At 40.9% G+C, this 24,481-nt stretch overlaps 2 protein-coding genes across 2 annotated transcripts in view; one reads left to right on the forward strand and one right to left on the reverse strand.

Moving 5' to 3' along the window:
• heca (hdc homolog, cell cycle regulator) lies at positions 1–21,180 on the forward strand. The gene is made up of 5 exons (XM_033647785.2): positions 1–442; positions 5,284–6,346; positions 11,512–11,678; positions 18,102–18,256; positions 20,651–21,180. Exons 1-5 carry the CDS (start codon positions 301–303, stop codon positions 20,813–20,815), a joined length of 1,692 nt encoding a protein of 563 aa, XP_033503676.1. The 5' UTR covers positions 1–300; the 3' UTR covers positions 20,816–21,180.
• mtif3 (mitochondrial translational initiation factor 3) overlaps positions 21,113–24,481 on the reverse strand; it is a 9,372-nt gene continuing 6,003 nt past the window's right edge. Inside the window, exon 4 of the mRNA XM_033648100.2 lies at positions 21,113–24,450. Coding sequence (XP_033503991.2) covers positions 24,205–24,450 — 246 coding nt within the window. The 3' untranslated portion in view covers positions 21,113–24,204. The remainder of the gene's footprint in view (positions 24,451–24,481) is intronic.

A 24,481-nucleotide genomic window follows, 5' to 3' on the forward strand; every position in this document is an offset into this window, starting at 1 on the left:
GACGTCAGGGGGTGGAAGAAAACAGCAGAGCAGGAATCAAAACAAGAGACGGACACGCCTTCGTTGTTAAAGGTTACAGCAGCTTATTCTTCATAACTGCTGCTGTCAGGGCTGCACAAAACCCCGCGTGTCGTGCACGAGGACACCCAAAAAACAACAACAACAACAACACAAAGGGGGAAAACACTGCAAACAAAACAAAGCACCTCTGCAGAAATGGAGTCCACAGAAATGTCAGACAGCGTTGACAGCAGCCGCTGATAGAGGTCGAAAATAACACTGACATCCGAATCGTGTACAATGCCCAACCAGAAGAACAACAAGGGCAAGAAAAGCAAACGCACTAACAGTAGCGGAGATGAGCAGGAAAATGGAGCCTGTGCGGCCGCAACAGGAGGCGCGGCCGCGGCGGCTGCTGCACCCAGACACGAGCGCTCGAGTGGTAAGAGAGAGGAAACGGACACAGATGTAGAAGTTTGGTGATGCTGCCTTCCTGCCAGGGGAGAAGCTCTGCTCTGTCTTGTCTCTGCGACTGTGACATGCATGCACTGCGACGTTGCAAATGGCTCTAACCCCCCCCCCCCTCTCCACTTGTCTCCACTCACCGTGCCAAAGTTCGATTCAAAAACGTATCAATTTCATGGTTACTTGATTATCGGCACATATTGTCTGCACTGGTCGATCACGACTTGAGGCCTTGCATGAATGGGTTTTGTTTGGTCGCTTATGTGAAGCTGCATGTAGCTTGCACTCATCTGCATTGAAATCTCGGTTTGTGTAACTGTTTACAGTGATTTTGAGAGCCACTGTGGTTTGTTTTAGTGCAGGAAGATTGTGGGTAGAGCAGGCAAACAAGTTGAATTATTACAGAAACGAGTGTTGCTTGGCGTGTGGGACGCTAGCCGAATTGAAGAGCGCTAAATTTTATTTCATAATCAATCTTTAGTCTTGTTTTAATGCATCTTAGTTTCACAAGATAAGCTAGAAATCTCTAAATTGCCAGATTTATGAATGGGCTTTGGCGCGTCGAGCTGGTCAGGGGAAAACAGCAATAACACCGACTAAAATGGTACTCCTTGAAGTCAAATGCAGCCTCAGTGAGTCTTAATGACACAATGCAGCACTTTCTTTGAATGCCATCACACCCACGGTAATGGTCGATGGCTGCTACATGTGGTGTGTAGGCTACAAAGCAGGCCTGTCTTTTTCCTGAAGCGCACCTTGTCCATAGTTTTGGGTTGTGGCCTTCCTCAAGGGTAATACTGACACCTCACCGCTTGTCTGCGCACTCAAGTTCAACTTCATCCCACACAGACTAACAGCAGCTAGGGGAAAAGTTACCATGCACTCTTAAATGTGGTACACATGTGGTTTGATGCAGACTTGGATTTGGAGAAACAGCAGAACCAATAAGTGTTTGCACTTTAGATAATAGTGGTATTATATGTTCTGAGTCACTTTATTTCATTGTTATAACACTTAAACTATGAACTTACAATACCTATGTTGCACCTGAGAGGTAGAAAAAGCACTAATTTTGTATATTTATTTTTCCAAATAGTTAAGCATACTTTTTTTTAGTAATTAGAGTTGATATTCAGATGCTTAAAGCTGAAACAATTAATCTATTAATCGAGCTACTAATCTTTAAACGCAAAAATGCCAAACATCAAAGGTTTTTAGCATCTCAAATATAAAGATTTGATGCTTATTCTTGTCTTAAATTATAACAAAATTATATTATCTTTAGGTTTTGGGACTATCAGTCAGACAAGGACAAAGACTAACCTCCTGAGACCCTGTGTCCTCATATGAGGACATCACATTTAGGTTTGCGCAACCTTATACTTGATTCTGCTTAACTTAGACCTGTTGTCCTCGTCCGTGGACACTTTTTGTGCCATCTAGTGGCAGTAAGGGCACAATACACTATTCCATGTAAAAACAAGATGACAGCCATCTCTGCCAAGTCTGTCCGCAGCCGATTCCGACAAAGTCCAAAACCTGATCACATTTTATGGTTTATTTATGATTAATAATGTTTGTAGTTTGATATGGAAACAAATTTGACCAGTTTTAGCAACAGTAACAAGCTAAGACACTGTTAATTTGGAAGCACTTGTTTGAGGACATTAGACTAATTATCGTCTCGTTTGAGGACATTAGACTAATTATCGTCTTGTTTGAGGACATTGGGACTTTATTATCGTCTCGTTTGCGGGAATTAGACTAATTATCGTCTTGTTTGAGGACATTGGGACTTTATTATCGTCTCGTTTGCGGGAATTAGACTAATTATCGTCTTGTTTGAGGACATTGAGACTTTATTATCGTCTCATTTGAGGACATTGGGACTTTAATATCGTCTCGTTTGAGGACATTAGACTAATTATGGTCTTGTTTGAGGACATTGGGACTTTATTATCGTCTCGTTTGAGGACATTAGACTAATTATCATCTCGTTTGAGGACACTGGGACTTTATTATCGTCTCGTTTGAGGACATTAGACTAATTATGGTCTTGTTTGAGGACATTGGGACTTTATTATCGTCTCGTTTGAGGACATTAGACTAATTATCATCTCGTTTGAGGACATTGGGACTTTATTATCGTCTCGTTTGAGGACATTAGACTAATTATGGTCTTGTTTGAGGACATTGGGACTTTATTATCATCTTGTTTGAGGACATTGGGACTTTATTATCGTCTCGTTTGAGGACATTAGACTAATTATCGTCTCGTTTGAGGACATTGGGACTTTATTATCGTCTCGTTTGAGGACATTAGACTAATTATCGTCTCGTTTGAGGACATTGGGACTTTATTATGGCCTCGTTTGAGAACATTAGACTAATTATCATCTCGTTTGAGGACATTGGGACTTTATTATGGCCTCGTTTGAGAACATTAGACTAATTATCATCTCGTTTGAGGACATTGGGACTTTATTATCGTCTTGTTTGAGGACATTGTGATTTTATTATCGTCTCGTTTGCGGGAATTAGACTAATTATCATCTCGTTTGAGGACATTGGGACTTTATTATCGTTGACAATGTTTAGTTTTTTATACTTATCTTCCTACTGATCCCCATAGCTAGGAGAAATTAAAAAAGCATACCAAGCAAAAGTTCACATCTCGGGAGGATGAATTATATTAACCAGAAATCCATAGATTAATCAAGAAAATAATCAACAGATGATGATGATTATAATAATAAACTTTATTAATAAAGCACTTTTCATGGCAAAGTTACAAACTGCTTTACATTGGTTGATCCCGGAGTTAAAACAATGTGGAATTCAAGCAATTAAAATCAGGCAATTCTAAGGAATACAAAGAATGATAAAAGTAAAATAAAGATAAAATACCATCGCTGAAGCAGATAAGCAAAGTTGGTAACCAAACAATCAGAGTAATACAAAATAAAAGTACAATAACTGATGACAACACAAGATAATCAGTTGAGACATATATAATAGCTGGATGCTGGCTCACAGGGGAGCAGCATCTCAACATCTGATAAATCTGTAGTTGTAGCCTTTAACCGAATGTATATGTATTACCTTAAAATAAGTAAAGTGTATTGTTAAGTCACCTTAATCTCACTATTATTCAACACTAGGTTTCTGTGCGTATTTGTCTCTACTGTGTGGTGACTAGAGGGAGAGAAAGAGAAAAATAAAACCACGCTGACACTGAGTGTACAGGAAAAGGAAGGAGGAAACTATCCCCCACACACACACACCCACAGTGTATTATCATGAGCTACTTCTTGTAGAGACTGTGTGCCCACATTTACTTGATTCACATCCAGACTTGACAGTTGGCAGAGCTTGAATAGAGGCGCTCACAGGCTTGGATGGCCTAGTTGAATTTCATAAATCGACGGCGATGAGACAGCGAGGACACTGAAATCACTCTTTGAATGTTTTCACGTCATGTTATGCTGTTTATATGATGTAACGTATGGTGGAGAGACTGCTTTAATGTCACCACTGTCTCAGACAAAACAACAAAAATGCTTGTTATTGAGTCTTTAATGTGAGAATGTCTTTGTCTTATGTTATAGTAGATTGATTATCTTTGAGTTTGGGGCATTTGACGTCACCTTGGGCTCCAGGTATCTCTCCAGGTATCTCAAGGTATCTCTCCAGGTATCTCAAGGTGACGTTAATGTCCAAAACTCAAAGGGAGTGAAGCAAGCAATTGATTAACCTACAATGAAAATAATCATTAGTTGCAGCCTTAAATTGAATAACTTTGGGGTTTGGACTTAGAAAATTAGCAATTTAAAGAGATTACCTGGTTTCTTTTGTCATATTTTTTGGCATCTTACAGAGCAAATGATTAACTGATTAATGAAAAATGAAATCGAAAAACATTTAGCGAGCTAGCTTCCCTGATATCTACAGGTAGTGTGTTCCATAGATTTGGGGCGTAATTGTACAAAGGCCGCATCCCTGATCTTCGTTCGGCTGTTGCTGGGAACCTCCAATAAACCACCAGCAGATGATCGCAGTGTTCTTGGAGGCAAATAGTTAACAAGGGAGTTAATGATGTAGCTAAGTCCCAGCCCATGTAGGGCTTTGTATACAAGGAGGAGGACCTTAAAATCAATTCTGATTGTAACAGGAAGTCAGTGCAGAGCAGCTCAGACTGGCCTGATGTGCTCTCTCCTCTTGGTTCTGGTTAATAGCCGAGCTGCAGAGCTTTGAATGAGGTGAAGTCTCTCAGTGGCGTTTTTTGGGAGGACAGTAATAAGTGTGTTATAGTAGTCTAGTCGACATCTTTTTCATTTAGAAATGGTCATACTTTGGCGATGTTTCTGAGGTGGAAAAATTATGTTTTCGTCACCTTCTTAATGTGGGACTTGAAGCTTAGATCTGAATCAAGGATCACACCAAGACTTGTCACTTGCAGAGTTTAATTCCCCAAATTATTAAGCAGCAGTTCTCTTTTTGTTAGAGATGTACTGTCGTGTGTCATCCGTGTAGATATTGAAACAAACATTGTGTTCTCGAATGATGTCACCAAGTGGCAGCATGTACAGTGAGAATAGTAAGGGACCAAGGCAGCTCCCTTGTGCAACCCCAAAACAGAGGTCATGTTTCTCAGACACATGACTGACGTAAAACTTCCTCCCTTTAATGTATGTTCTCAACCACTGTAACACACAGTCAACTTTTCAAAAAAATAAGTTAATAAATCTGACTTTTGTGGGAACTTGTGGTGACAACACAATAGAATCATCCCCTCTCCTCTTGTCTTTACACATCCAGAGGTCCAGTGTGCGACCCCTCTGGGCTGCAGCTTGGCCCGTCCCATCGACCTGGAGAAGGACGACTACCAGCGGGTGCTCTGCAACAATGAGCTCTGCCCTTACGGCAACTGGATGCACCTGCAGTGTTTCTACGAGTGGGAGAGCTCCATCCTCGTCCAGTTCAACTGCATCGGCCGCGCGCGCTCCTGGAACGAGAAGCAGTGCCGGCAGAACATGTGGACCAAGAAGGGCTACGATCTGGCCTTCAGGTTCTGCTCCTGCCGCTGCGGCCAGGGCCACTTAAAGAAAGACACCGACTGGTATCAGGTGAAACGTATGCAGGATGAGCGCAAGAAGAAGCCATCTGAGAGGAGCACAGGCAGGAATGGGTCCGGTGGAGGTGCTTCAGGATCAGGGGACGGGCTTTTTGAGGAGCCCAAGAGAAGTAAACCACCAGGAGCATCAGGAGGAGGTAAACTACCCCACAGAGCCTCTAGTCAGGAGTTACCTCGGAGACAATCAGTGGACCGTCAGAACTCTACAGAGAGAGGAGCAGCAGCAGCAGGAGGAGCAGTAGGTGGAGGACCCCCTGCAGGAGGACCCTTTTCTCTGGGGCCTCCTCAGAAGTCTCCATGTGACTCCCCAGGACAATCTCCCCCAACTGGTTTCACTTTCTCCCCCACTGCTGCCCTCGGAGCAGGATCTGGAGGGGCAGGATTGCGAGGTTCCCGTCAGCTAGGAGAGTTCCTCAAATCAGCCGTCCACATGGACCCGCAGAGGAAACACTTGCTGGTCGGGGGAGCTCTGGGTCGGGGCGGCGGCTGCTCGATGGGAGCATCCAGCGGTGGAGCTCACCTCGACCCCGGATCTGTAATTCCCCTGCCGCTGTCCTTCGCCCTACCACTTCACCACCGGCTCACCTCCGGCAGTGTGGGCGATGGCACCCACTCCCACCCAGTGCAGTTCCTGAGGAGGCTGGACCTCTCAGAGCTCCTCACCCACATCCCTCGACATAAACTCAACACCTACCACGTCCGCATGGAGGATGATGCCCAGGCAGGCCAGGGAGAAGAGCTGCGCAGGTACACGGTGAAACATGTTTCCCCTCTGCCTTCATATGTAAACTTAAAGGGACAGTTCACCCCAAAATCAAAAATACATATTTCTCCTCTTACCTGTAGTGCTGTTTATCAATCTAGATTGTTTTGGTGTGAGTTGCAGAGTGTTGCAGATATCAGCCGTAGAGATGTCTACCTTATCTTGAATATAATGGAACTAGATGACACTTGGCTTGTGGTGCTCAAAGCCCCAGAAACTCAACAGCAATGTCTCTTTCCAGAAATCATGACCAAGTTACTCAAGATAATCCACAGATCTTGTTGTGAACAGTTTCATGTAGGAAATATTTTCCTTCTACTATACACCTGCCAACTGTATCACTGCACAGAGGGAAGCGTGCATCTACTCATGGACAAGAGGCTCATAGACATTAATTAATGGCGTCCTTCTCAGCTGAGCTTTAACGCTAGGTAGCTCAGTGTTTTTACGTGAGCTAGCAGGATGCAAGCTTCCTTCAAGGTGGTATTACAGTTGGCAGGTAGGTCTTTTGAAAAAAAAATTGTTCCTACATGGATCTTATCACCGCCACTTTGAGTACCACAAGCCGAGTGCCATCTAGTTCCATTATAGTGGAGAGAAGGGAGACATCTCTACGGTCATATTGACCAACACTCGGCAACTCACACCAGAATAATCCAGACTGATAAATAGCACTACAGGTAAGTTTGAAAAAAAAGTTTGACAAGCATAAGATATGAAGTTTAATCAACAACTGTTCAGTTGAACTGACAAAGTTACAGATATTCTTAAATTTTGGGAGTCAGTTTTGACATTAAGAACTTATTGACGTGGCTGCTGGAGCTACTTTTCCACTTCATAGAGTGTTAACCTTGTTGAACTATAACTGGAGTGAAGGCTGAACTCCATACTAACCATCATGGATCACATTGTTTTTATAATTATGAAAAGAAACGACATGACTTAAAGGGATAGTGCACCCAAAAATGAAAATTCAGCCATTATCTTCACCCATATGCCGATGGAGGCTCAGCTGAGTCCTCACAACACTTACGGAGATCCCAGGGGAGAGGGGGTAGCAACACAACTCCACCTAATGCAGGCTGATGGCACCCCAGATTCAAACGTCCAAAAACACATAATTGAAACCACAAAATATCTCCATACTGCTCGTCCGTAGTGATCCAAGTGTCCTGAAGCCCCGACATAAAAAGTTGTCTGGAAAAACATCATTTAAACTCTATTTTTAGCCTCATTGGAGGTATTGGAGATATGTTGTGGTTTCAATTATGTGTTTGTGGACGTTTGACTCTGGGGCGCCCTAAGCCTCCATTAGGTGGAGTTGTGTTGCTACCCCCTCTCCCCTGGGATCTCCGCAAGGGATGTGAGGACTCTAAAACTTCATCTGAGCCTCCATCGGCATATGGGTGAGTAGATAATGGCTGAATTTTCGTTTTTGGGTGCACTATCCCTTGAACATGAATTAAAGACACAAAGTAGGATTCCATCATGTTTATGTCAAACCACAAAATAGAGGCATCTGTGGAGAGTTTTAACACTCAAACAATGCATGCTGGGGAGTCTACTAAATCATCAGGTGTCATTAGAAAAACTAAATGTAATGAGCTGAGTGAACTCTGAGCAGTACATTTTTTTAACTCATTTCAAGCCAAAAGACTTTATTTGATCAATATAATGTTAGAAAACAGCACAAATGCCAGTCACATTTTGTGTGAACCCAAGGTGTCCTATTCAAAGAGTTTATTTTGTCCAACCAACAGTCCAGAACAACTCATGTTAATAAGTAATAATGTCCTGTAGTCATCTACCAAGAAAAAAAGTTTTAAGTTGAATTAACTTGAAATGAAGTAAAATATAAAGACAGATTGATTCTACCTAATTCCTGTATGACTCACAGTGTGCAACCTCTGGGACATCTGATTGTTATTCTTGGTTAAAAAAAAAAACAGCGTAGTCTTACTGTAGCTTATAGTGTAGTTGGTTTGTTGTTATAAAACCAGATTCTTTGTCACAGTAATTGTCAAATATCTGATAAATACATATGTGTTACCTAGTAACATAAACTTAGAGATTAAATATATTTAGCTTACAATTAGAGGTTGACCGATTCATCGGGGCACCGATAGTGGCAGATAGCTGTAACCTCCGCTTGTCACGTGGGTATGGCGGTAAGGCTTTTGCACGGAGTACCCCACATGCAAATACAAGGTAATGTGTGCTTTAGATAATTTCTATGATTTAAATGAAAGTTAACTAATGTAGGACGGCTTTATTTCTTTATTAGGGGCATAATACAGTTGTTATAAAGCTGTTTATAGCAATGACAAACAAATCCAGTTTATTTAGTAGCTGTGTGGGTATACGCGTTGATGGCTGATTGTATTTTACTGCGTGTGCCTGTTACAACTTGTTTGGCTTGTTCAAAGGTGGTCTCTCGTAGCCCACACTGTTATGTTGTGTTCTTTATAAGTGTGTTATAGCAGCGGTGTCTCACAGTCACAGGGGTGTCTGTGTTGATTTGTGCACCTGGCCTATGATTTGTGTCCAGGTGTTCAGGTTCATGACATAATTCTGGTAGCATTGATTATTACTTTTAAATGAATTTCATGGTGTATGTTGTTAGTAGCAGTCGCTAAAATTTCATCGGCAGATCAATCGGCTCCAAACTATCATTATTATATCGGCCGTTAAAAATCCACTATTGGTCGACCTCTACTTACAATTGTAAGAGAGCAATCAGTTCATTCTGAAAAATGATTGACTCTGAAGTTTTTCAGAATCACACTCTTCGTTCAGCTGCTGTTTCAATACCATATATGCTTAAATTAAAACAGTGAGGTAAGGAAAGTTTATTTAAATGCCGTGCATAAAGCATAAAAGGCATTAAGACATATAGAAGAAACACAAAGCCGTATTAAAAGGGATATATTTGTATGCATTTAGAATACTAAAAGTAAAATTCAATATAATATAATGTCAAGCACAAACTGGAGAAGGACACACAGACTCTGATAAAAGTTCAGGGTCTTAAATCAGGCTCAGGTCAGTACTTGGGTTATCAGTGACACAGGCAAAGGTATCCAGTTCGACAGACGAAAAGGGTGAACAGGCAAAATTGGTATAAAACACACTAAGAAGTAACACTAGGAAAACACTGGAACTCTCACTCAAAAGTAAAAACAATCTGACAACAAAGGAGGAGAAGACAGGGCCTGAAATAACTAAGACAAGGGTGACAATACCCCCTTTTCCATCGCAGGAACTTTTATCAATTACCCAGAATTATGAAAAACCTCCGCGTTTCCACCGAAATTACCTGGGTAAAAAACTTACCCTCAACCCCAAATTTACCCTGGAAAAAGTACCTAGTAGGTGGGTAGGACTTTTCAGATTACCTGGAATTCTTGAGGGGTGGGGCCTTTTGCTGAAGAGCGCTGATCGGTGGAACACACACTTGCAGCGTTCCGCACTTCCTGGTACGGGCAGCCGCGGCAAGCTTTATTTAATTTCTACAAGCTTCACTTCGTTTGTGTTTTGATTAAGGATGGGTACCGAAACCCGGTACTGAATTAGCTCCGGAACTAAATTAAGACCGTAGTGTTGATCAGCGCTAACGGTATCTACACACACCGATGCGACACGATAACCGGTGAACAGCCGAGCGGCCGCAGCGGAAACAAAGTGAAGATAACTTGAAAATGACTCGAGCTTTGGCAGCTACACTCGTTACTGTAGGTGACATTACACCTTAGCAAGTCAGAAGCCAATGCTTTATCAATACATGTGTTCAGTAAGCATGAACATGTAAACATGTAGACAGAGATATGCTCGTCCACAGTCTCTCATCCACCGACACTAACGATATGTCTTACACAAGGACAGCACGCTAGTTCAGTTGATAGCGAATTGTTACCAATAAGCTAAAATGACAGCTGTCTGTATGTAGACTAACTTAGTTTGACACTTATCTTAAAATACTTTTAAACTTAGCTGCTGGCTGAGACAAACAGCCCCAACTCTCTACACCAGCATGTAACCAGCCAAGCTGGCGGAGCCAAATACAGGGCACACGCCAAATCATCTACGTCATCACGCTAATTTGAATAAATTTTCCGCAACTTTGAGGTGCGGTGGAAACGCAAACCACACAGATTACAAGGAATTCTTTTACCCAGGTAAATAAATTCTTGGTAATAAAAGTTCCTGGAAATGTTGGTGGAAAAGGGGCTATTGAGACAGGTGAAACACATCAGGGAAGGGCAAGTAATCACAAAGGAGGGAAACTTGACAGGACGTGGGATCTAAAACAAGACAAGACTGTCTGTGCTTTCCAATACCCATACTACCATACTGTATAGAATGTCAGAAAAAGATTGAGTTAGTCCCAATACATAGTATGTCAAATGCAGTATGTCAAAAACACCAGGATGTTTTACTACAGAATAGAATAACTGTCTGCCGCTCAAACATCACCTTGAAGCGTATTCTTGTGTGTTTAAATGCTAACTTTGAGCTCTGTTGCTCATAATATCAGATACCAGATGACAATGAAAATGTGCAGAATTTAAAAACAAACTTCCACATTTGTAGCAAAACTGTTGTCAAAAGATGGTGCAGCTATTTGGACCATCGTTTTTATTTGTGTTAAGTTTATATTCGTGGCAGCAACCACAATCATAGTGGCTTTGATGCTGCGAAAAGCCAAGCAGAATAATGGGATGAACTTGGACACCTTACTATTTACGTTATGAACATTATAGAAAAAATGCAAGAAGCGTAGCTATGAATACTTGACTCCATTTTATAAATCAAACCAGTACCTAACATATAAATCCTGAATAATCAGAGCTAAGTAAATGTTGGACTTACATTTGCCTGGTGGACACAAACATGACTTCTCCACACAGTGTCTCATTAGACATAAAAACTATGATTACAAAGAGACATTTTTATGCACTCATGTTGTCTGTGACTTGATATTTATTGGCAGTAATGAGCTGTGATCCAAATTAGGAGCTACTTACAAGATTGATTCTTAATTAAGTACAACTCAGCTTGTTTATAAAGACAGCTCTGATGAAACCATACCAAAGGAAAACCATGCAACACATAAACCTGCCATGTTGTTTGTATCCATGTTGTCCTGCAGGTTCATCCTGTCAGCCCTCAGTGCGAGCCAGAGAAACGTGGTCAACTGTGCGCTGTGCCACAGAGCGCTGCCAGTGTTTGAACAGTTTCCTCTGGTGGACGGGACTCTGTTTCTCAGCCCTTCACGCCACGACGAGATAGAATACGACGTCCCCTGCCACCTTCAAGGTCAGACCTGCTTTCAAGATCATGGCGTGAGACACAAACACTTAAATGTGTGGGGTTAACATAGCTCAAAATAGTGCTAATATTTTTCACATTTGATTCACAAATGGTAAATGGACTGCACTTTTATTGAGCCTTTCTAGTCTTCTGACCACTCAAAACGCTTTTTTACACACAGACACATTCATCCATTCACACACACACACAAGGTGCCACCTGCTACTCAGTAACCATTCACATGCTGTCACACACTGATAGAACAGCCATCAGAGGCAATATGGGGTTCAGTATCTTGCCCAAGGATACTTCGACATGCGGAATGGAGGAGCTGGGGATCAAACCCCTGGTCTCTGAAGTTACGCACTTTCATTTATCCCACGATAATGCTGTGAAAAGTGGGGGGAAAAGTTAGTACTGTCTACAGATAAGAGCAAGAGGGTGGAATAACCTATTAAACAAAGAAATATCTACTGTAAAACACATTCCAACATATTAAGGCCTGTCTCAATTAGAGGCCTGGTCTGGTTGCCAAGCAGGTACCAGGTACTGTAATCCTCGGGTGCCATAAAACAAGTTATCATAACTCTATCTCTGTCTCTAGTGGGGTTTCCATCCAAATGTATTGAAATTTTTGAGCGAATTTTATGAAAATGCGCAAAAGAAAATGCGAATTTATGCCCGTTTCCATTCGTTATTTTTTTGTGATTATTGGGAGTCAAGAGGAAGAGCAGTAGGTAGTGCTTCTCGTGAAAAATGAACAAAATAAAAACACCCCCGTAGAAGAGTGCGCCATGAGATGACGTCACAAGAGAGCGTCTTATGCCCACTGTAAACAACAACACACCAACTGACACTCAACAACTGACCATGGACAGATTCCTGATAAACCTGTCGACTCTTGGGAGAACTCTGGTTAGCATTTTGTCAGCGTTCACAGCGTACCTAACCATCTTGAAGAAGAGACAACAAAGAAGAAGTTTAATATTAAGAGTACTGTCGGAAATAGCTGGAAGGAGACCACCGCGTCATTCTCCGACTTTTGGGAAGTAACGTTAGTTGTCCAGCAGCATTTCGCTCACGAACTCTGGCTGAAACATTTCCGTATGTCAAAGGCCACATTTGAGGATCTGTGTGCCGGTACGTCATCGTTTATTCACAAAACCTGTTTCCATAGCAAAAAGTTGCATTTTCCTTTTATTGATACGCTGACAAATCCAACCCCTCCGAGCGTAAAAACGTTTTTGCGAATTTTCGGCCTTTTTTCGAATTTCTGGTGTTTCCATTCAAGTTTTTTTTTTTTCTGCAATTTTTGAAAATACGAATAAAAATAGGTGGATGGAAACCCCACTTCTGATGCCCTGTATGTCAGAGCTAGATCCTATTAATGATTCATAATAAATGTTTTTCAAAGCCTAATTTTTAAACAAGTAATATTCATACTGGTTTAAATAAACAGTTTCATCGTATTTCCCATCCAACAGTTTTGTGTGAAAGGAATTAAAGGCCTCTCCCTAATATAGGCCTGTTGATTTCAGTGATTTAAGTAAATAATAGCCTGGGCTACTAATTGAAGTTATACAGTATTTGGGGCGTTGGTGGCTTAGTGGTAGAGCAGGCGCCCCATGTACAAGGCTGTTGCCGCAGCGGCCCGGGTTCCAATCCAGCTTGTGGCCCTTTGCTGCATGTCATCCCCCTCTCTCTCTCCCCCTTTCACGCTTACCTGTCCTGTCCATTAAAGGCAAAATGGCCAAAAAAATATCTTTAAAAAAAGAAGTTATACAGTATTTGAAGATATTATTCACAAATCTCTCTCTCTGTCTCAAACTCAGATCAAACTATAATACTAGGCAGTGCTGATCAAATATAGACAAATATTCTGTTATTGTATTGTCTATTTCTCACCTAAAATGTTTTCAGAAACATATTTTAGTGCACTGTTTGGCTGTATTTCGAGAGTTTGTGAACAGGAAGTGAGGGCCGTACTGTTTCCTGCATAGTGAAAACAGAGACTGAAAAAACTTAGATCAAACAGTAAAACTAAGCAGTGCTGATAAAATATGAACCAAGATTCTGTTACTGCTTTGCCTATTACTCACCTAAAATGTTTTCAGAAACATATTTTCGCTCACTGTTTCACTGTAGTTCGAGACTGTTTATTACCAGCTAGCTGCCATATTGTTTCCTGCATCAAAACGGCCACCAGCAGGAGTGTTTATTGGTCTGGTGCATCTCAGTGTTTTCCGGTTGGTGTAGGTTTTTTACCTCTTGAGCAAAAACAAATGCTGCAGGTTTTCTCTGGTCATTTTTTGAAGACCATCTTTCCAGCAGTGAAATACTTCCGATGAAAACCAGCAGAAACACATGAAGCCAGTCGTGTTACCAAGCTCTGAATCTCCAGGACCGCTTGTAGTCAGAAAAAAAATTGCACATTTACAGAGCTGCAACCATTAATATTTAATTTGCTCAATTATGTATTCACTCTCTATTTAAAATGTCCAAGCTTTGCTTTCTTTAAAGACAGATTATGACTAGTTAATCCATCAATAAGCCCAGTTCGTACTGTGTTTATAGACATAAAAGGTTTTCTGCTGGCTTCTGCACAGTCCAGCATGAATGTGAATTAGCACAGCGGCCGCATGAAGCTTCTTTGATGTGCCGGCCCACGAGCTTTAATATGTATGGTCCTTGATATGCATCAGTGTGAAAGGATTATTTATTCAGTTTGTCATGTTATTGTGCGGCAGGCAGAATATAAATGTTGGCCAAAGAGAAACGGTTGACACTGTACAGTTAAAAAATGACGTCATGTCAATTTGTTTATTTAAAAGTAGCTGACAGTTAGGACCTTTTTTCCCTTAAGAAGGTGGAGTTTGGAGAAAATAGACGTGGAAATGCACGTGGGTTTTTACAACACAAGTTCACTGAAACACACCAGAACACCCGAATCATGACTCTCTGTGTGAGTGGCTCTGAACTCATTCGTGTTTACAGTGTTACGTGGATTATAAACTGCATTGTATTCCCTCCATAGCTTCAGTTTGATGAGGTTTGAGTGAAGCTGCAATGATTAATTATTTAGTTGACTTTTAATGCCAACTATTTTGGTAATCAAATAATTGATTTAGTCATTTTTAAGCTAAAAAACCCCAAACATGTTGGTGACATGCTTCTTAACTGTGAGAATTCAACGCTTTTAATTGTCAAACATGATTGTAAACCAAATAGTTTTGGATTTTGGAATGAGCTACACAGGGCATGCTTCACTGTTTCCTGACATTTCATTCACAAAATGATTAATTGATGATGAAAATAATCGTTAGTTGCAGCCCCTAGTTTAAGGCTCTGCTTGGGTAGCATAGATTTAAAACTAACACGCTAAATAAAATGACCTGCAACTGTTTTCCAAGTGTGGCTTTGTTTGTATTCACACAGAATTCGTACAGAGCTGGGAAAGTTTCATTTCTGGACATGCCAGGCTCTTCTTGTAGGAAGTGAAACCACATTATGGTAATCAGTCATAGTCAACTTTTATTTGTGGACAGGCTTGCTGACTGTCCATCAGCTCAGTCACCCAGGCTGCTGTGGTCTGTAACTGTATGACAGCATTGGGGCTTTTCCATGGACACTTTTGGCCACACCACGTCAAACCATGCCGCATTGATTTCCATTTCCATTTCCAGTTCATAACCCGAGATAGATGATCTCCAGAGTCAGGCCAAAGATCACGCAATCACTTCCAAGCAGGTTGTGGTGACATCAGGAGGGCTTCGTCATCATAATTCAGAAAATAATGAAATAATGCAACTAGAGAAACCGTCAGAAGTTCTAGCTTTAGACTGAGATAATTAAATAATTTAAATCACTGTGCTGCCCAAATACCCCTTTTCCACCAACATGGAACTGGTTCTGTTCTGGTTCTGTTACCTAATTTTGAACTGTTTGGAACATTTCCAAAAAAAAGTGGTTCAGAACCAGAAAAGTTTGTTCTCAGCTGGAACCAGAAAATATGAGGTCTTGATCTAAAGTGCGAACTGTGATGACATCAGTGGGCGTATCATATACAGACTGGAGAGAAAGGATGGAGAAGGCAACATTTGAAAAGTCAAGTGAGAAATCATCAGAAAAAATCGAGTGTGCAGTGGTCTTATTAATAGTTGGTCCTTGCTTGTTTTTTGGGTAAAAACAAATATCTGTGAAGCGCAGAGGAGCTCAGCGGTTAGAGTGGGGGTTCCATGTATAAAGGCATTGTCCTTGCTGCAGTGGCTGTGGGTTTGATTCCATCCTGGAGCCCTTTGCTGTGTATCATCCCCAGGCTAAAAGGCAAAAAAGCCAAAAGAATAATCTTTAAAAAAATATATATATCTGTAATAACAGAAGTTAAGTAAAGTTTGCAGGTAAAAAATGTAATCCGCCATTTTGCTTCTGCTGTTTACTTCCAATGTGCAGTGTGCAACGTCTTCCATTGATACATCCTTGATTATAATGGTTCCACTCAAAACTGATCGAAATGCAGGCTGGTCCACGAGATAGTACCAAGGTTCTCCAAGAACCCTGAACATAACTGGCTCAAGAACCAGAGCTAGTTTGGTGAAAAGGGGTAAAACTCTACTATGAGCAAGTTTTATGATTGAATTTTCATCGTAAATCAATCAATACACCTAAATGTCAACTGGTTACACTCCGTTTCCATCTTTAGTGTTACATTTAGTCCACTTTAACCAGTTTCCATGGGGTAGGGGGATTTGATTTTCCCTAACCTAGCCCTAAAGACCAATGTCTAACGTCAGTTTGAGTCCACACTTATGTGAAGCCATACCAATGTACTTGTTTTGAGGAACTTTTAACAGTGGAGCAAGTAAAACAAACTACGATGTCAGGCAATATTGAGAAGATGTCAGTTTAGAACAGCCTTGATAGCAGTGTTTATCCATTACTATCTATTACCCCTCATAGATTCTGGTGCACTGCTTGACAACATCTTGACAACAGTGTCCTTCCTGCACGTGGTGCTAATTGTCGAATGAGTCGTCCGGTGGCGTTCATTGGTTTTTCTTTATTTCAACCAAGAAACTGCTGTTTCATATCATGATGCCAGATGCCAGATGCCAGAAGATAATTCATTGGAGTGAGCGGCTTCAAATGTCTAGTCCCAGGAAAGATTTGATCTAAAGGGGCTTAAAAACTGAAAATGAATTTCAACTGGATTACGCAGCTGTGAATATTCCATTCCCTCACTTGGAGAAAAAAGCAGCAAAGCGTTGTTCTGGTGCGCTCCAGCAGCACTACACCGACAAACTGAGACAATGCAAGCAAGATGGAGGAGATGGGCATCTGGTGTGTGCTCAAGCAGTGCCGAGAGAAAATTAAAAACCCCGTCAACAGTAAGACAAAGTTGACGTTCAGATGGGGTTCACAAACACAAACATGTCATATATCTTAAAAACACATCTTCAGGTGGGTAGCCCTGTGTAGAGCTGTGTATGGAGATGCACCGAGTCAGATTCAGGTCAAGCCATGTGTATGGAAAAAGGCTGCATGATAATGGGCCAAAGATGCAATAAGAAGTTTAGGTAACACTTTACTTGAAGGTATCTACATAAGAGTGACATGACACTGTCATAACTATGACATGACACGGTCATGAACCTGTCATGAACATTATGTACATGTCATTAACGTTTATGACTGTTGTCATTAAGTGTCATTCGGTTTTTGTAATGACAAGTTGACACTGTTTGGGTTGTCTTGATTATGACAACTAAAGTGACATTACCAGAAGTTGTCTTTGTCATGACAAGTTGACATTGTTTGGGTTGTCTTGATTATGACAACTTGACATTAATCAAAGTGACATTACCAGAAGATGTCTTTGTCATGACAAGTTGACATTAAATTTGTTTGGGATGTCCTTATTATGACAACTTGACATTAACCAGGATGACATTACCAGAGGATGTATCTGTCATAACAACTTGACATTAACAAGAAATGCACCTCTTTTTGTGTTTGTGACAAGTTGACATAATGATTATTATTGTTTTGACAGATACATCTTCTGGTAATGTCATCCTGGTTAATGTCAAGTTGTCATTATAAGGACATCCCAAACAAATTTAATGTCAACTTGTCATGACAAAGACAACTTCTGGTAATGTCACTTTGATTTATGTCAAGCTGTCATAATCAAGACAACCCAAACTATGTCAACTTGTCATTACAAAAACCTAATGACACTTAATGACAGCAGTCATAAACGTTTATGACATGTACATAATGTTTATGACAAGTTCATGACAGTGTCATGTTATAGTTATGACAGTGTCATGTCACCCTTATGTAGATACCTTCAAGTAAAGTGTTACCAAAGTGTATTGATTCTACACTCTGACTTGTTAATCAGTAACTGTATTTCTTTATTTCTAACAGGCAGGTTAATGCACCTCTACGCCATCTGTGTGGACTGTCTAGAAGGCGTCCACAAGATTGTCTGCATCAAGTGCAAATCACGCTGGGACGGGAGCTGGCACCAACTGGGCACCATGTACACCTACGATATACTGGCTGCTTCACCCTGTTGCCAGGTAGGGACACTGATGAGCACACTACCATAAATAAGGTATATTCACTTTCCAGGAGAGCAGTTGTTTGTCAGACAATGCATAAAATGTTTATTTTTTTTCCCTTATCCAAAAAAGCTGCGTACAAGGCCAATGAAAATGAATATTCCACTAATGGTTGGTCCTGTTTATATGCAGCCGTGTATGCTCTGATTGAAATGCCCTAACATGGTGTCTGTCATGTTTAAATATAGAAAAGTGGATCGGCTGTCCAGGTATTTTTAACAGTTTCCACTGGTGCCAGACTTGTTTGACCGTGTGAACACAACCTCCTTCTGTCATTCAGTCAACCCCCTTCTTGAAACAGTTGACTGAATGATATTTGCTCATATTCAAAAACCTGTTGATATCCAAGCCTGTCATAATGTTTAAAAGTAGGTGTGTTTGTCCTTCTGACCAGAAATGTGGGCTTTTGTTTTGGTCATGCATCTCTACCTCGCAGCCTTGCAAACTGTTGGCTAGGTTTGTGTACAGCGTATGAATGACAACACACGCGGCCCTCACAGTCCCTCAATCTAAACATCATTAAAAATCTGTGGATAGACCTCAAAAGAGCAGCATTCTCACAGAGCTAGAAGCCTTTCGCAGTTAGAATGGGTGAAAGTCCCCCAAACAAGAATTGAAAAGCATTTAGATGCTATTATATTTGCCAAAGGGGGCACTACTGAGTACTGACCATGCAGAGTGCCCAAACTTTTGCTTCAGGCCATTTTCCAGTTTTGGTATTTTGAAACTGTTAACGATTGAAATTAAAAAAAACTTATCTTGCTTACAGTATTGAAGAAATGTGTCATCTTTAACTTCATGCCTTTTGGAAATAAGTTCATCGACAACTTAACCCTTTGAAACCTGACAGCAAATGATTTCTTTCAAAAACATCAGAAGACGGCAGCGAGCAACGAAAGAAGAAATGGCCAAAAAAAGTGCAAGAAATTAGTAAAAACATTTTTTTAAAAACAAGAAAATTAGTTTAAAAATAAATAAAATAAAGTTAAGATTAAAAAATGACTTGGAAATTCTGTGACATAATTTTTAAATGTAATAATATTACTACTACTAAATGCAGTAAATGTGTAATTTATGAATTGTTTGCAATTTGTGTGACATTTCTTAACAAGTTGCTCATTGCCTTTTCCCCCATGTTTTGGAAATAAATTGCAGCAGTTAGCTCAGGGTTCAGAGGTTTAATGGTGCGTTCGTTTTGTACTCGGAGTTCGGAAGTCGGAAGTGGGAATGACGTCACCTCCGAGTTGACAACAGTTTTTGCAGTCTAGTTGACAACGGTGGACAAGTCGGAAAAAACATGGACAATACCGTTCTACCTTTGGACTAGCTGTAGCCACTGTTAGCAATACCAGTTGATAACAACGCTCTGTGTGGTTTTTTGCACATATAGACAGCGTAGCAACATGCCCACGGATAAAAATTGAACAGTACTATGGGTATGGCTGATGTAATGTAAAACAGATAAGATAAAATTGCTATAAACAGTACTTTAGCAGTGTTTACTCACTATGTATGTGACCGGCAGCCATCTTGAATTTGTAAGTCGGGGCTAATGCGGTTGCTCCAAGTTTCCGTGTTGGAAATCCCATCTCAGGGTGCGTTCAAGTTTAAACTTCCGACTGGGAACTGGGAATTTTCGACCTCCGAGTACAAAACGAATGCACCAAGAATACTTGTGAAAGGCGCCTGAAAGTAGCACAAGAAAAGTGATGTCGCTGCACGTCTCGAGGGTTAATTAACCACTCACAGTAAACGAAATTTTGACCAGGGGTGCCAAAACTTTTGCATGCTGCTGCATTCCAAAAAGGCTGCATACATGTCCAAAGAGTGCTACTAAAACCCAAATAATACAAAGCCTGAGAGAGAGAGGGGATGAAGAGAAGGAGAGAAGGCGCTCAGTGTGTCGTAGGAGATCCCCCGGCACACAATGTTGCCATATGACTAAAAGCTATAAACACTAAAACAGTTGTCATGGTGCTCAAATTTTAGTTTCCAGTAAGTAGATGCCAATTAAGCGTTTTACAAAATAAGTGTGAGGACAATGAAGAAAACCCCCTTGAGTTATAGATGTTCCTTAAACAGTCAGAAACATTCCTTGTTCTGCTTTTAGTTTAAACGTCTCACTTTCTGTGGCTTGAGCCAATGGATATAAAGTTGCTCCAGGCTCAAGTTTGAACTTAAGAGCAGCTGGTGCAACTCAGGTACAGGGTCGTTACTGATTCACTAGTGTGCTGTTGATTTTGAGTTGATTATTTTGTCCCACATGATCAACTTCCATGCTCAAATCGTGCAGTTTTAATCCAACGTCCTGTTGATTGACCTGCGTCCCCTCTCGCCCCTGTGTGTCCTCAGGCTCGCCTCAACTGTAAGCACTGCGGGAAGCCGGTGGTGGACGTTCGAGTCGGGATGCAGTATTTCTCCGAGTACAGCAACGTCCAGCAGTGCCCTCACTGCGGCAACCTGGACTATCACTTTGTCAAACCTTTCTCCTCCTACAAAGTACTCGAGGCTTATTGACAAATGCTGTTTATGCAGGCTAGTTAAGCTGCTTCTGTTCTCTTTTTTTCTAACACAATCTAGGAAAGAGTTTATTTTTGGGGGCCTTAAGGTGATTTTATGTTTTCAAGTTCTCTTTCTTTTGGTTTCTTTTTTTATGTATAGAAAAAAGTTATGACTATAGTTAATAAAAAAATAAAAAGTTCCAAGACAGTATATCTCTGCTGTTAGAGAAAGGTGTTGATAAAGTGTGGAACTGACACATCAGTCAAGCAAACACATTTATCTGTGACAAGTGAATGTATCTGTATGCCAAAATTTGCTTTTATTTTTTATTTTTTACCAAAACGTAAAGATGAATCTCAAATAAAAGCAGAGACAGATAAGAGCTGGCGTTGGCTTGTTATCTTCATCCCATTTAAAACACTTTTCACAGCATTGTTGACAAGAGTGACCGCCTCCTCGGTGCAGTTTTGACACATAATTGTGAAAATCATCATCAAGCTATTTATTGATCAAGTATGTCCTGCAGATCCGTCAGAGTCATTATCAGTGTGTGTTGGAGAGAAAAACAGCCTTGTGTTCATCACATTTTGGGTACAAAAATGGTTTCACATGTGGGGACTCACCTCCCATCTAAGCACACAAATTAAAGGAAATAGCTGAATAAATGAAAAGAGAAACAACGAATGCAGATGCTTCCATATAGGAGTACTGCATCATATACTTAAGCAGTTAATTTCCTCACATACTCTGTGGCATGTGCAAAATGCTGTTAAAGCTGTAGTTAAAGGTAGGTTCATTCATTCATTTGGAGTCTATTCCAGCTGACATTGGGTGAGAGGCAGGGTACACCCTGGACAGGTCACCAGACTATCACAGGGCTGACACATAGAGACAGACAACCATTCACACTCACATTCACACTTACGGACAATTTAGAGTCACCAATTAACCTGCATGTCTTTGGACTGTGGGAGGAAGCTGGAGTACCCAGAGAAAACCCAGGCTGACAAGGTGAGAACATGAAGGCTCCATGCAGAGGGGCTCCCCCACCCTGGGTTTGAACCAGGAACCCTCTTGCTGTGAGGCAACAATGCTAACCACTGCATTGCCATGCTGCCAAAAGGTAGGTGATTTTTACAAAAATTAGTCTTTGCCATTGTTACGCCCCACCCTTAGGCGGCCCTATGGGGTGAACAAAACTCCAAACACTGAGCCAATAATAACCACATGAACACCTTTAAAACAATCAAATCCATGGGACTTCTTAGAATGAAAACAAGCAGACAAGACAACAAAAATCCCACGGTGAGAGGCAGCAGGACCAGGAGTCCCCACACCAGAGCCTCTCCCCTCTGCTGCTGGCGCAGGAGCTCTTCAACACCTCCTCCATGCCAGGTGTGCTGCACCTCGTTAGGTAATGCAGCACACCTGAGCAGGGAAAGGGAACAGCAGCACAGAGCACACATACAGCCCTAACAGCCATATCTAGTGAAACTGTCATTATATTCAAACAGTAGTACATATGGCAGATAATCTGTGACAAAAAATCATGTCCCTCCATGTAGTGCTTCTAATGGCAAGAATTGCCAGAATGTACTGCTGAATGAAAACAACCAATCAGTTGAGGAGTCTCTAACACAGCGGTCAATCATGTGAATCACTGCTTTAATAACTGCAGCTAGACTGTTAACCTCACAGCACTGATCATATATGAATCAAGATTCTGTTACTGCGTTGCCTATTTCTTGTTGCTGTTTCCAGAAACATATTTTAGTGCACTGTATAGCTGTAAAATGAGAAAGTTGGTCAGGCAGGTGAGCAGTGTTTGGTACATTAGTAGACTGTTTCCAACATTGCAGCTGGGTCACCAGCATTCTCATTTTACAGCTAAACAGTGCACTAAAAATGTTTCTGAACACATTTGAGACCAGAAACAGGCAGTGCAGTAACAGAATCTTGGTTCATGTTTGATTAGTGCTGCCTAGTTTGACAGATTGACAGCAGTTTACAAACAGTTACTGACTTGTTTTCAAGTGCAGTGGATTCTGCAAATGCCATTAGAAGCACTATAAGGAGGAGTATAACTGTCTGAATATAATGACAGTTTCATCAAATATGACGAAAGAAAGTTACCAGCTGTAGCGGGGTGTCTACAGGTATCAGACACAGTTAAATTTAATATTTTTAAGACCCTTGTAAGACACCTTATAACCAAATTTAGGACAGACTTTTGGACAAATCATGTTTTACTTATTTAAGCATAGCAGGTAAGTAGTATCCATGTGGTCTTGTGCAGGGTAAGTGTTATGGTTATTAGAGTTAGTTAAGTCAATCTGCATTCTGCCAACAGGTAAATGCAAGTAAACAACAGTATTTTAGTTTTGTTTTTTTTAAATATTTGTAACATTAGAAATGTGGACTTTTACATTGAAAGGTTTCACTCATTTTCACAAGAAGAAATTAAAACATGAATAAATGAAATTAGATAAAATACTTATTGAAGTTAAGACCTCAGAAATTCAAATTTAAGACTATTTGATGACTTTTTACATTTTTGACATTTTATGATTTTTTTTTTTTAGGACTAGTAGGCACCCTGTGTAGTTTTAAGGCCCAGCTGACCTCAATTTTGGATCAAGATGGCAAAAGGAAAAAATCTGACTGACTCAAATCTAAATGATTAAACATTTTTGTCGTTAATGGTTTGGTCTCTTCAGTCCATTAGAGGTCACCACATGTGGAGAATCTGTAACAAGGAGCATTAAAACTGTTGTGGAGGATCATGGTGGCCCAACACCTCACTAAGATACTGTTATTTTTTTCCTTTGTCACCAATTTGTATTTTAAGGATAAGATAAGGATAATGATTGGGGTAAGGCATGTGACAGTTCTAGTTACGGTTAGGTAAAGCTCCAGAGGAATAAATGCAAGTCAGTAAAATGTCCTCATGTGTTTTGTTTTTAGTGGAGAGATGACAGGTAACATGGTGCACCCCAAGTGTGTGTTTTTAGGGATGAAACCTTTGGATGGTGACCTGCACTTACCAAATAAAATTCAGTCATAACTAGGGCCTGTGACAGTGAAAATAAAAGCAACTAGCTAGCCAGTTATTCAGCTGATTATTGGCTGTGATATTTCAGAGTACAGATGTATTAAAAGTGAATACAGTGTTAAAATGAAAACTTCCCTCTGCACATGCAAAACATTTTGGTACCAGTGTAGCTGTGCCAGCTTTGAATCCTTCAGAGGACTGATGGTTAGCTCCTTCTGCTGGATGCATCAAGCTCTGTTAAATACCTACACAATACACTATGAGTAGAGTCTGCTGAAGGACTTTACACCAAACTGTGACATTTATGCACAGACGTCAATTCGTTTTTTGAGAATGTTTTATTTCCATCAGATCACTGCTGTATAGGCCCATCTGTCGTGTCCGTGTCGCTATCAGGAGATGTTTTGCTCTCGGTGGCTGTCGGATTTGAGTCAGCAGACTGCGAAGCTGCAGCCTCTTTTTTCATTTTCAACTGTTCTTTTGCTGAAGGTGGTCGGATGATGCACATGGCCGCTTGACCCTCTTGTATGAGTTTTGGCGTGGCGACAAACCCCACTGTCACCTCCAATTGTTGCACAATCTGCTCCAGAGCTTGGTCCTATGGGGAAAAAAACCACACACACAGATGT

This window comes from Epinephelus lanceolatus, chromosome 13 (genome assembly GCF_041903045.1).
Source record: "Epinephelus lanceolatus isolate andai-2023 chromosome 13, ASM4190304v1, whole genome shotgun sequence".
NCBI classification, from domain to species: Eukaryota; Metazoa; Chordata; class Actinopteri; order Perciformes; family Serranidae; genus Epinephelus; species Epinephelus lanceolatus.